Raw genomic sequence first — 12,644 nt, forward strand, 5'->3', positions numbered from 1 at the left:
ATTCAGATATTTTTAGGCCAGCAGAGAAGGCCTTGCAGGCCCTGACGGCCCGCCACTGCTATGACTCCACATATTATAAAGTAACGACTACTCGTGGCAGCCCTACTCCTGACTGCCCCTGGGAGCTGACCAGCCCCCTGAAAACAACAGTCTTCATCCATACTCACAGGAGCTGCAGCAGAACCGTCTCTGAATCACTGCAGCCAGACACGTGCACACAGAGGGCCTATGGGATGAAAAGATGAAATCTGTTTAAAATATTACCTTCTGTATTAAACTTTATTCATGTTGATTCTGTCTGCAACACAATGTCAACATAAACATCCTCCAGTGTTTTGCCTTAGATGTCCTCCAAGTCTGTAATAAAGGGAAGGAATTCATGTTGACAATGATTTTTTTACATAAAAAATGGCAATTCTATCACTTTCATCTATACGTCATGGCTGAGTAGGTATCTATTTGTACTTAATTTTAAAATTTTACTTAAAATTCAGTTTTTAAAAGGACAAAGAAAGTGTTTTGTTGCCCTTTTCTGACTCCTGTACATGTTTCTGACTGCAGGTGAACTGTGGGAAGAGTTTACATCCAACTCCTCATTTGGACACAGACCTCTTGCTGATCAGACATTTAGAAAATTCTTTTTACGGAAAATCAAATATCAGAGTACTGATCAATTTGATTCTGATCAATTTGATTCTGATCAATTTAGCACCATCATCTCCAGCCAATAAGCTGCAGTTTGTCCCAGCAGCTTTGAGTCTGTAGGTTGTGTGCATGATTCCATATGTATATCCGTACATCCCATGTGTCAAAGTCGAGGCCCGGGGGCCGGATCTGGCCCTCCAGGTAAATCTATTATTTTATTTTATTGTTATTAATGGCTCAATGTTATCTTGTGCTTATTTCTAACTTGTATAATTTTGACAAAATATATTTTAATGGAGAGTAAAATATTGAAAATTATTTAATGTTTAAGTTGATTTATTCTGGAATAATATTCCTGCCTTTTTATTATTCATAATTATGTTAAAAAGTTAAATTTTTAAACTTTTAAAAATGTATTCTTAGTGTTAAATAAATGTTTATCCTGTTCGGCCCGTGACTTAAGGTGTGTTTTGTATTTTGGTCCCCTGTACGATTGCGTTTGACACCACTGCCGTACATGAACCATTAGTCAATACATACAAGGTTCAACCAACGTTGTGGCAATGTGTTACAGTTCAATTATTTTACCCAAATGGATACAATCTAGTTATTTTTTTTTACATTGAAACCATGAATTAAATGCCTTTCTACTTTTTTTTTTTTTTTTTTGGTCAGCAAAAACCAAATGTCTAAAGAAACCTAACAGCTTCCAACATCAAAACCTGCATTTTGAGTCTTTTAGACTGTTTTGTTCTTTGTGTCATATCAGGTGTTTGCTGTGAAACTCACATCCCTCATCATGGTTCACCTTCAGCCAACTGGAATTGACCCGACTTGTTAGAAGCGAGCTTGTGATTGGACATCTTTTTGTTTACATCATCACATGTACATAAAAGGACAAAAACATTAGAGACACAACAGGAAGAGGAACTGATAGTTACCAGAAGCCAATTATTTACTTCCAGAATGATTTTTATATCTTTTACCAACATAAATAATCGTGTTTGCATCTGTTTTTTTAATCAATAATGCTTTTACTATCAGTACTACATCATTTTTTTTATATCTATCTGCATCCTTTACATCCATAATTTGAAATGATTTCCTAATTAATGACATTTTATTGTATTGTTGGAAAGATCTGAAAGAATCTAGTACTGGAACGGGCAAACTTTCTTAGTTGTGGGCCACAAAGGGTTCTAAAAATTGACAGAAGGGCTGGACCAGAAGCAGATTTGTGGCACGTTTTGGTAATTCACCTTGTAAATGAAGAAATAACAGGATCTGGACGAAAGCATGCCTTAATCTTGACTGAAAGTGACTTTAAAACAGAAAATCTCAGAGTTTTTGTTTCTAAACTGTGGTTTTTGTTCTCATTTTAGTTCCCTTTTTAGCAATGCGTTGATATCCCTCAGAGAAAAACTCAAACTCAGGATAATGCTGCGTTCATGTGGTGTTGGAATAATCAGAAAAATGACTGTCTGATTTGGAAATCACACATGAATATTGGGAAAAACAACAAATCATCAAACACTACATCAGGAGTGTCAAACTCAGTCACACAAGGGGCCAAAATCCAAAACACACCTTAGGTCGCGGGCCGAAAAGGATAAACAGTTATTGAACACTATAAAACTACATTTTTTAAACTTTAAAACCGTAACTTTTTAACATAATTGTGAACTAGATATATAACATTACCTGTGATAATGTTAGTGTGAATGCTGTAAGCTGAATTTGGTCGCTAAAGATGCTAGTGCTTGTGCTAAAAATGCTGAAGCTGATAGCCAGCTGAAATATGAACTAAATGCCAAATTAGTCTAAAAAACTTAAAAAACGTAGGTTAGTCAAAACAGCTAACATGTAGCTAAAATAATAGCTAAACTCCAAAATAGCCTGAAAAAGAGAAAAAAAAAGCCTAAATTAAACAAAACAGCTAGCATGTACCTGAAATGTTAGCTAAACCCAAAAAACCCAAAATAGTCCAAAAAGCTAGCAGAATGACAATTTGTAAAACTTTAAAACAGTAACTTTTAAACATAATTATGAACAATAAAAAGACATGAATATTATTCCAGAATAAATCAACTTAAACCTTAAAAAACTTTCAAAGTTTTTCTCTACATAAAAATATATTTTGTCAAAATTATTCAAGTTAGAAATGAACGCAAGATAACATCGGGACATTAATAACAATAAAATAAAATGATCTGAAGGGCCGGATAGAATTGCGCGGTGGACCGGATCCGGCCCCCGGGCCTTGACTTTGACAGATTGAATGCAGAATAACTTTCTACGCCTGAACAAAGATCAATTTATTTGTGGGGAGACACCTGAACTACAAGGAAAATAAAACATTAATAAGGGTAATTAAAATGATTTATTCCAGTTTGGCGGGCCAGATTAAATAGTTTAACGCCCGCCGCCCCCCCCCGATCTAATATATTAGAGAGCCTAAAACCCTTGAAGGCCTCTGCAGCTCCAGCTCCCTCCTGCCTCTGCAGGTTTCTGTGACGGTGTGAAGCCTGATCTACACACATTCATAGATGGATCACAGGTCGTGCTCCATGCTCCTCTGGGTTGCGCTCTTGCTCCGTCTGCATTATTTGGGGGATGGGCTGCAGAACCCACGGGTGCATGACAAATGAGGTGTTGTCACACGTTAGTTTTCATTATCACTGGGGCGCCGTAAACACTTGCACTGTGGCCAGAGCCTTTAAAGGACCCTCCTCGACAATTGTGCGTGTGCACGTGAGGTGTGCACAGCAGCGAGGCTCTGACAGCCATGGTAGTTTCCCATGACTGTAGAGCAGAAACCTCCACCTACGTGTTTCAGACCGATGGATGAAACCCAAACTAAAGCAAGATGGCCGACGTGTAAACCCACAATGCAAACATGTAGACTCTGTCATTTGCAGCAGATTATCTAGTAAAAAAAGGAAACATTTCTCTTTTTCTGAAGAAACATTTGCATATTTTTTATGACTGAACAGGATAATATTTCCTATTGAAAAAGCTCTTCTTCCAGTTCATTTCCACTGATGAACTGAGGGGAGTAACAGAACAAATAAAAATGGTATTCTAATCTGAGAACTGTAGTCACCCCTGCTGTAGACCAGAGCATCCTTCTGTCCAGGCTTAATGACGTGGTAGGGATCAGCGGTACTGCTCTGGACTGGTTCAGATCATATCTGCAGACAGAACTGTGAGTGTGAGCTTATCTGGTTTACATCTGCTACAACTCCTCTGTCTTGTGGGGTTCCTCAGGGCTCAATTTTAGGACCTCTTCTTTTTTCTCTTTACCTCCTTCCTTTGGGCTCTATCATTAGAAAACAGGGAATTCCATTCCATTGTTATGCTGATGATAGTCAGTTATATGTGCCCATAAACGAGAAAGGTTCCTCTATAACTGCCCTCCTGTCTTGTCTTCATGACATCAATAACTGGATGGCCCTCAGTTTTTTGCGTTTTAACGACCAAAAACCAGAGGTGATGGTGTTTGGTCCAAGTGGCTGCTGTGACCCCTCTAAGATGGGTTTGGGTCCCTTGGTTCCACATGTTAAACTGTCTGTTTTAAACCTGGGTTTTAAAATGGACAGTGATTTTAAGCTTGACTCCCACATCAACTCAGTGGTAAAGACCAGCTTCTTCCAGCTGAGGCGGTTAACGGAGGTGAAGCCATTTTTATCCCTTTGAGGCCGTGATCCATGCCTTCATCACATCCCGGCTGGATTTCTGCAACTCACTTTACCACGGGGTCACCCAGTCGTCCCTTTTCACGTCTGCAGCTGGTTCAAAACGTTGCTGCTCGTGTCCAGGTCAGAGCGAGAAAGAGGGACCACATCACACCGGTTCTGGCTGCCTGTTCATTTTAGAGTTCACTTTAAGATTCTTGTATTTGTTGTTAGATTATTGAGTGGTCTGGCCCCCGCCTTACCTTGCTGAGCTGCTCTCTCCCTACACTCGACACATGTGGGTTAGGTCATGTGACGTTAGTGTCTGTCGAGGGGAAGTGTGGAGTGTTTGGATCATTTCCTTTTTTTTTTTTTTTTTTAACTTGTCCTGTCCAACAGCTGAGCCAACAGATGTGGGCTGAGAGCTTCTTGTGTTGGGCAGATTTTACTGTCACAACAGGGATTTATTGAGTATAAACCCCTGTTGTATTTCATACTAAACTTTATTTATATTGATTATGTTTTATTATTATTATTTTTAAATTTATATATACATATATTTTTTCTTTGTTGTTGGACCTGACGGAAAAAAGGAAGAGGGGGGGAAGAAGATGGCAACAGAGGGATCATTTCCACTAAGAGGGAAGAATGTGACTCATGGGGTAAAACATGGAGGCATTTGTCCTTTTGACGGGGCAATCTACCACACATTTGAAGCTCTGTCTGAAGTTTTGTCAGTGTGGTGAATATAATGTCTATATAAGATACTTAAACAATCTGCAATCTCAATTATTACAATACAAAATTGAAGGATGCCAAAATCATTGAGTGTATAAGAACTGGACAGAGTGTGTGTGACGTCACGATGAGATTGTTTTTGCAAGACAAAAACTAAAACAATTTAACTTTTTACTTTCTGAAGATTCAGTTTTTGCTGTGTGAAATAAGCATAATGAAAGCAGGAACAGAACAGATCAGGACTGGAGATCCACAGAATGAACCAAATACACGGGTGGCAGAGCCTTCATCTGCTGTGTCTACAACATACTACATGTTTCTTTTTTTCTTTAAATATTATTTTTTACAGACATTTGTGTAATAATGAAACAAACTGTGTTCGCTTTAAGGTTCCGGTACTACCAAAACGTTTGCACCGTCAGTTACTCCTCGGTGTGGTGGGACTGGCCCAGATGGGAAAGAGAGATCGATTGGATGGCCCTGAATGGAATTAATCTCCCACTCGCCTTCACAGGCCAGGAAGCCCTTTGGCAGGAAGTGAGTGCTCACCTGTGTGTCACCTTTACCTTTGACACTTTTGTTGGCTCTACATTGAAGTTTAAAGTAAAAGTGAAACTCGGTCTTTGAGTCCATAAATATATATATACATTTATATATAAATATACTGTGGTTCAAAATAAGTCCTTCCTCACCTACTGAACTCAGAGTGATTCACACTGGCAGGTTTGGATGGTATAATATGAACCTATAAGGAAATGGGGCGTGTTTAGCAAAAATCCTCCGTTGCCATGGAAATCCAAAGGTTGGATTTCCAAATCCCTGTCTCATTAAAGGGACCACACCATGATTTTCTTAAGCCTTTCAGAGTGAACTGTATCCATATATATGATCATATATTACCTTTGGGACACTAAAAAACAAATTATTTATGAAATATTAGTTATGTAAAATGACTTTACTCCTGAAGCTCCACCTGCCGCTGTGTGTGCCGCCCATTTCATGAGGTCATCATAGAGACATTTTTTCATTTCTTCCACGAAAATAAACGGTATCCACATTTTTTCAAAGATGGATGCACATACCATATACCTGCCCGACCATTGCTACACAACATAAATACACTCGAGTCTGCATGACTTTGCCGGCCGGGGGGGGCGGGGTCTTAAAGGAGCTACGCGTCTAAAGTAACTAACACCTGTTTGAGCTGGAATTTACTGAAGAACTGGAAGATATACGGTATTCTGCATCTGAAATGAAAGTTTTCTGCTGATCATTGCGAGCTCTGTGGAGAAATTGAGTGTTGGCCCCAATCCGAATTCTTTTCTTCTCCCTTCCCCTTAGTCCTTCCCCTTAATTTGAAGTGGCAGTTTAAGTGCAAGTCCTGTCCGGGATTATTATCTTTTAAATTTCACCCTCCAAACGGGGAGGTCCAAACTCCATTGTTGTGAGAGTAAACCGTGTCTCCTTTTCTTCAGAACATTTAAATGTAAGTAATTACTTTTTGTCGTAGCATGACCTTTTCAAAGTTATAAAATCACAGATATTATGTATGTTTGAGTGCTGGAAGCTCCGCGCTAATGCTAGTGAACTGGAGATTATTGTTGACGTCATAAGACAAAAGCCACGTCCGAAACATAAGACTCTGTTTTATAACTCCACTTGGAGGCATAAATGAAGGGGAAGGGAGAGAGGAAGAATTTGGATTGAGCCTTGGTGTTATACTGGGGAGGAGCTATCAGAGCAGAACTCTTCCTGAAAGGGGCGGTCTCACTCTGTGACATCAACATCAACATTAGGCTGCCGTTGAAGCGCAGGTTTTTAGAGGATAACTCAGAAATGTGCAAACGGATCAAAATACCACTTTGGGGTTCTTTATATTAAGGAATGAACACTTACAACCTCAAAAAGTTGTTTTTTTCATGGTGTGGCCCCTTTAACACCGACTGTGATGAAAACATCTTTTCAAACTACACATAACAGCCCATTTTCCCACATCATTCGATTTCTTCCAGTTTGCATACCTTCCCAATTGTTCCAGAGGATCCAATATTTGTCCCCCTGCACTCGGTTGGGAGTGCAAGTCTCACAGGACCTGCGATGAACACTTCAGTGATGGCAAAGCGGGCCCAGCAGGAACTGCACTTCCTGAGGAGGCTGAAAAAAGACTCTGTCACGACCTGTATCCTCAGAACCTTCTACAGAGACGTGGTGAAGAGCGTTCTGACACGCTGCTTGTCTGCTTGGTTCTCTAGTTGCAGTAAGGCAAACAGGAAAGTCCTGGAGAGAATTGTCAGGAGAAAATTATTGAAATCTCCCTCCTTCCCGTTCATAATCTCTTCATGAGCCACTGCAGGAACAGAGCCCTGGCTCTTCACACCCTCTCCATACTTTTTTGTATCATAAATTATATATTTTTTTGCCTTTAGATAACAGATACAGAAGCTTGAAAGGCAGGAACTCTAGACTTACAGCTTTTATTAAACGCTAAACTGGATCAACTGTTAGGATGTCTTTATTCTCTTTGAACCAGATATGAACTTGTTGACTGATCGGGTGTAGACGTTGTGTAATCTCTTTTGTGGGTTTATGGAGATGCACTGTATTGGCTCACCCATCCAAATGATCAGAATCAGGTTATTTCTTCTGGCCACAGGTGTATAAATCATGCATAGACATGTAGACTATTTTTACAAACATTAGTGAAAGAATGTTTTGCTCTCAGGATCTCAGTGAATTCCAGAGTGGAACTGTCATAGGACCTGTACAACAAATCCAGCGGAGAAATGTCCTAAATATTCCACAGTCAACTGTCAGCTCTATCAGAACAACGTGGAAGAGTTTAGGAACAACAGCAACTCAGACACAAGTGGTTGACCACGTAAACTGATGAGGAGGAGTCAGCGGATGCGGAAGGTCAAAGAGGTCAGAGACTTTCTGCAGTCAATTGTAACAGAGCTTCAACCTTCATGTGACCTTCAGATCAGTCCAAGTACACAGAAAGCTTCATGGAATGGGTTTCCATGGCAGCAGTTGCATCCAGACACACATCAACACGTACAATGTAAAGATTGGATGCAGTGGAGTAAAGCATGCCGTCACTGGACTCTAGAGCAGTGGAGACGTCTTCTCTGGAGGGAGGAATCATACTTTTCTATCTGGAAATCTGATGGACCCGTCTGGGTTTGGAGGTTGCAGGAGAACGGGACATTTTCGACTAAATTGGAGGAAGAGGAATGATGGTGTGGGCTTGCTTCTCAGGGCCCTTAGTTCCAGTCAACGGAACTCTGAATGTTTCAGGATACCAAAACATTCTAGACAATTCCATGCTCCCTACCTTGTATGAACACTTTGGAGCGGTCTTTCCTCTTCCAACATGACTGTTCACCAGAACGCAAAGGAAGGTCCATAAAGACATGGAGGACAGAGTCTGAACTGGACTGACCTGCACAGAGTCCTGACCTGAACCCCGTAGAACACCTTTGGGATGAATTGGAGCAGAGACTGAGAGCTATGCCTTCTCCACCAACATCAGTGTGGGAGCTGACCAACGTGTTTCTGGAAGAATGGTCATCTACCTTGTGGACAGTCTTCCAGAAGAGTTGAAGCTGGAATAGCTGCAGAAGGAGGACCAGCATCATATTGAACTCTATGGGTTCGGAATGGGATGGACTTCAGTTTATATGAGAGTCAAGGCAAGAATATTTTAGCAGATATTTCTAAAAAATACATAGGCCTGTTTGTCACTCCTAGGTGACCAAAAGATAAAATAGTTATTATGGAGATTAAACCAAAATAAAATCTGACATTTTGAAGAATATTTTTTTTTGAATGAATTTGTCACGTGCAGCTCTGACCAGGCTGGGAGGGTCATGGGGGAGAGTGAGGTCATGGCGGCAGGTAGTGTCTGGGGGCCGTACAGCGCCGCTCATAGTTTGATTTTTCTCTGGTCTTGTCTTCAGGTGTATCGCTCTCTTGGACTAAACCAGTCGGACATCGAGGAATTCTTCTCTGGACCGGCGTTTCTGGCCTGGAACCGCATGGCCAACATGTATAAGTTTGGTGGACCTCTGCCGCAGTCCTGGCATGTGAACCAGCTTCGCCTTCAAGTACTGACACCCCTTCAGTTCAACACTCATGTGTGGATCAAACATTCAAAGAGGAGAAACAGCCTTTGATCTGAGGGGTCTCTGCTCCTGCAGATGGTTTGTCAGTAGATCAGGAATTAGAATGGTTCAGTTTCATCTTCTTATGTGACAAATGATCACTTATCTTATCAGTGAATTTGTACGTGTAGACGGTCTGATGGAGGATTATGTTCAGGAATCAGACGCTTCTGTAGGGCTGCCACGATTAGTCGACTAATCGGCTATTAAAATAGTCGACGACTAATTTAATAGCCGATTAGTCTTTACTTTATACTATATGGATTCAGAGTGTAGTAAAGCTGTAAGTTATAATGGCATTCTGCTAGCTTTTTGGACTATTTTATGAAGGTATTTTATTTCACAGTTTAGCTAATATTTCAGCTACATGCTAGCTATTTTGACTAATTTAGGATTTTTTCAGTTTTTAGGCTGTTTTGAAGTCTATCTATTTTTTCAGCTACATGCTAGCTACTGTATTTTGGCCAACCTAACCTAAACCTAATCTGGCTCCTTGTGCGATTGAGTTTGACACCCCTGCTCTAGCGTGATGCTCTTAAACGTCCGGCATGTTCAAGCCTGCAGGTATCCGTGGTCTGTAAATGTTCTGCTCTTAGTTTCTTCTCCTCAGTGTGGAGCTGTGGTCTGCACTGAGCAGTGGCTCTTTCTGCTGTGAGAGAATGAGGAAGATGGCCTGTGAAGTGTGTGCTTTCCCTGATCACTCTCCTCTAAAAGCTGCTGATTCTTCGTCTCTTCACTTCCGTCTCTGCAGTTCAAGATCTTGGAGAGAATGAGGTCTTTTGGAATGATCCCCGTGCTTCCGGCCTTCTCTGGAAACGTTCCCAAAGGAATTCTTAAGTGAGTTGTCTGTATTTTTGACTGTATGTTGGGAATCTGATAATGATTTCAACTCAAAAAGTCACATTTCAATTGAGTTTACAGCTTTTTTTGATTGCTGTTTTAGAATGTGTGTTAGAATGTTTTAGAATGTGTGTCTAATTCTCTTTGGTTGTCTCTTTGGAAAGACAATGATGGCGCTCTGCCCTCATGGTGCAGGGACATGACTCTGTGTTCATTGGTGTTGATGAGGCTCTGGTCTGCTGCTGCTGTTGCAGGCTGCATCCAGAGGCCAACGTGACCAGACTGGGACCGTGGGCTCACTTCAACTGCAGCTTCTCGTGCTCCTACGTCTTAGACCCCAGAGACCCGCTGTTCCTCCAGATCGGCTCCCTTTACTTGTCTCAGGTGGTGAAGCAGTTTGGTACCGATCACATCTACAACACCGACACTTTCAATGAAATGACTCCGCCTTCCTCTGACCCCGTCTACCTGTCTGCAATCAGCCGCTCTGTTTTTGCCTCTATGACTGCAGGTGTGTTTCAAAGCTTGGATCATATTTGTCTCTTTGACTTTTTTTCTTTAAATTTCCCCCACATTTTCTCCCGTCTCCCAGTGGATCCAGAGGCTGTGTGGCTGATGCAGGGCTGGCTGTTCTTCAGTGATGCTGCATTCTGGAAGCCGCCGCAGATCCGGGCGCTGCTGCACGGAGTCCCGCTGGGCCGCATGATTGTGTTAGATCTGTTTGCAGAGACTGAGCCGGTTTTCTCCTACACAGAGTCTTTCTACGGGCAGCCTTTCATCTGGTGCATGCTGCACAACTTTGGCGGCAACAACGGCTTCTTTGGGACAGTAGAAAGCATCAACTCTGGTCCCTTTAAAGCCCTGAGCCTCAAGAACTCGACAATGGTCGGCATTGGAATGACTCCTGAGGGAATTGAGCAGAACCCCGTCATATATGAGCTGATGAGCGAGCTGGCTTGGCGGAAGGAGCCTGTCAACCTGACAAAATGGGTGTCCCTGTACACGGTGCGGCGCTATGGCAGCATGCACGAGAGTCTGAGCGCTGCATGGAAGCTTTTGTTTGGCAGCGTGTATAACTGCACCGTGCCACACTACAAAAACCACAACCACAGCCCGCTGGTGCGCAGGCCTTCCTTCAACATGAACACGGATCTGTGGTACGACCCCGCAGACCTGTTTGAAGCCTGGAGGTTGTTTATGGAAGCAGCTCCATCTCTGATGTCCAAGGAGACCTTCCGCTATGATCTGGTAGATGTCACTCGCCAGGTCCTCCAAGACCTCGCCACATACTTTTACCAGGACATCAGAGATGCCTTCCACAGTAAGAAGATGCCAGAGCTGCTCACCTCAGGAGGGGTGCTGGTCTACGACCTGCTTCCTGAACTCAACCGGCTGCTGAACAGTGAGCGGAACTTTCTGTTGGGAAGCTGGCTGGAGCAGGCTCAGTCCTTCGCCCTGGACGAGCCGGAGGCGCAGCTGTACGACATGAACGCCAGAAACCAGCTGACTCTGTGGGGTCCCAGTGGGGAGATCCTGGATTACGCCAACAAGGAGTGGGGGGGCCTCATGGAGGACTACTATGCGCAGCGATGGAGCCTGTTTGTCCAGATGCTGGTGGAGTGTCTCAACAGTGGACTGCCATTCAAGCAGGACACTTTCAACCAGGCGGTTTTCCAGGTAGAAAAAGGCTTCATCTCCAACGGCAGGAAGTACTCAACCAAACCTCAAGGGGACACTTATGAGATTGCCCACAGAATCTTCCTGAAGTATTACCCACAGGCCCTGAAGAGGCTATGAGGCCTGTGTTCAGGCCCGGCAAAGAATGTTTGTCCTCCAGCACTGTCCACACGTTGATATGGAAGCTCAAATTGAGTTTACTAGTTTCAATGGTTTTTAACAATAAACAATCATTTTTAACCATTCTCTGGGTTCTTTTAAAACTACAACCTGTGCCTCTCAGTCAAATGGGTTCGCATACATTTGCTCTTATAGCAGCTAGAAGATCATTATAATTTTGATAAAATATGTTTTCATGGAGAGTAAAATATTGAAAGTTATTGAAGGTTTAAGTTGAATTATTCTAGAATAATATTCCTGCCTTTTTATTATTTAGAATTATGTTAAAGCATTTTTAAAATTGGCATTCTGTTAGCTTTTTGGACTATTTTGGCATTTACTATTTCAGCTACATCCTAGCTGTTTTGGCTAATTTAGGCTTTTTTTGTTTGTTTTTTAAGCTGTTTTGGAGTTAGGCTAATATTTACATGCTAGCTGTTTTGGCCAATTTTTTTTTTTTTTTTTTTGGCATTTTGATAACATTTTAGCTGACCATCAGCTTCAGTGTTTTCAGCTATCAATTTCCCATTCATCTTACAGCATTCACACTAGCATTATCGCAGGTAATGCTATATATCTAGTTCATAATTATTTTTAAAAGTTATGGTTTTAAAGTTTTAAAAAGGTAGTTTTAGAGTGTTCAATAAATTTTTATCCTGTTCGGCCCGCGACTTACGGCGTGTTTTGGATTTTGGCCCTTGTGCGATTGAGTTTGGCACCCCTGATTTAGAGTTTCTAAATCTTGTTA

The 12,644-nt window shown here is 41.8% G+C and overlaps 1 protein-coding gene across 1 annotated transcript in view; it reads left to right on the forward strand.

The window, feature by feature from the left end:
• The window catches only part of naglu (N-acetylglucosaminidase, alpha), a 13,441-nt gene extending 1,459 nt beyond the window's left edge, over positions 1 to 11,982 (forward strand). The window contains exons 2-6 of the mRNA XM_024298158.2: positions 5,447 to 5,594; positions 9,017 to 9,163; positions 9,972 to 10,057; positions 10,315 to 10,571; positions 10,653 to 11,982. Of these exons, the coding sequence (XP_024153926.1) occupies positions 5,447 to 5,594; positions 9,017 to 9,163; positions 9,972 to 10,057; positions 10,315 to 10,571; positions 10,653 to 11,857 (1,843 nt within the window). The 3' untranslated portion in view covers positions 11,858 to 11,982. The remainder of the gene's footprint in view (positions 1 to 5,446; positions 5,595 to 9,016; positions 9,164 to 9,971; positions 10,058 to 10,314; positions 10,572 to 10,652) is intronic.
• The last annotated feature ends 662 nt before the right edge of the window (positions 11,983 to 12,644 follow it).

This window comes from Oryzias melastigma, linkage group LG19 (assembly GCF_002922805.2).
Source record: "Oryzias melastigma strain HK-1 linkage group LG19, ASM292280v2, whole genome shotgun sequence".
NCBI classification, from domain to species: domain Eukaryota; kingdom Metazoa; phylum Chordata; class Actinopteri; order Beloniformes; family Adrianichthyidae; genus Oryzias; species Oryzias melastigma.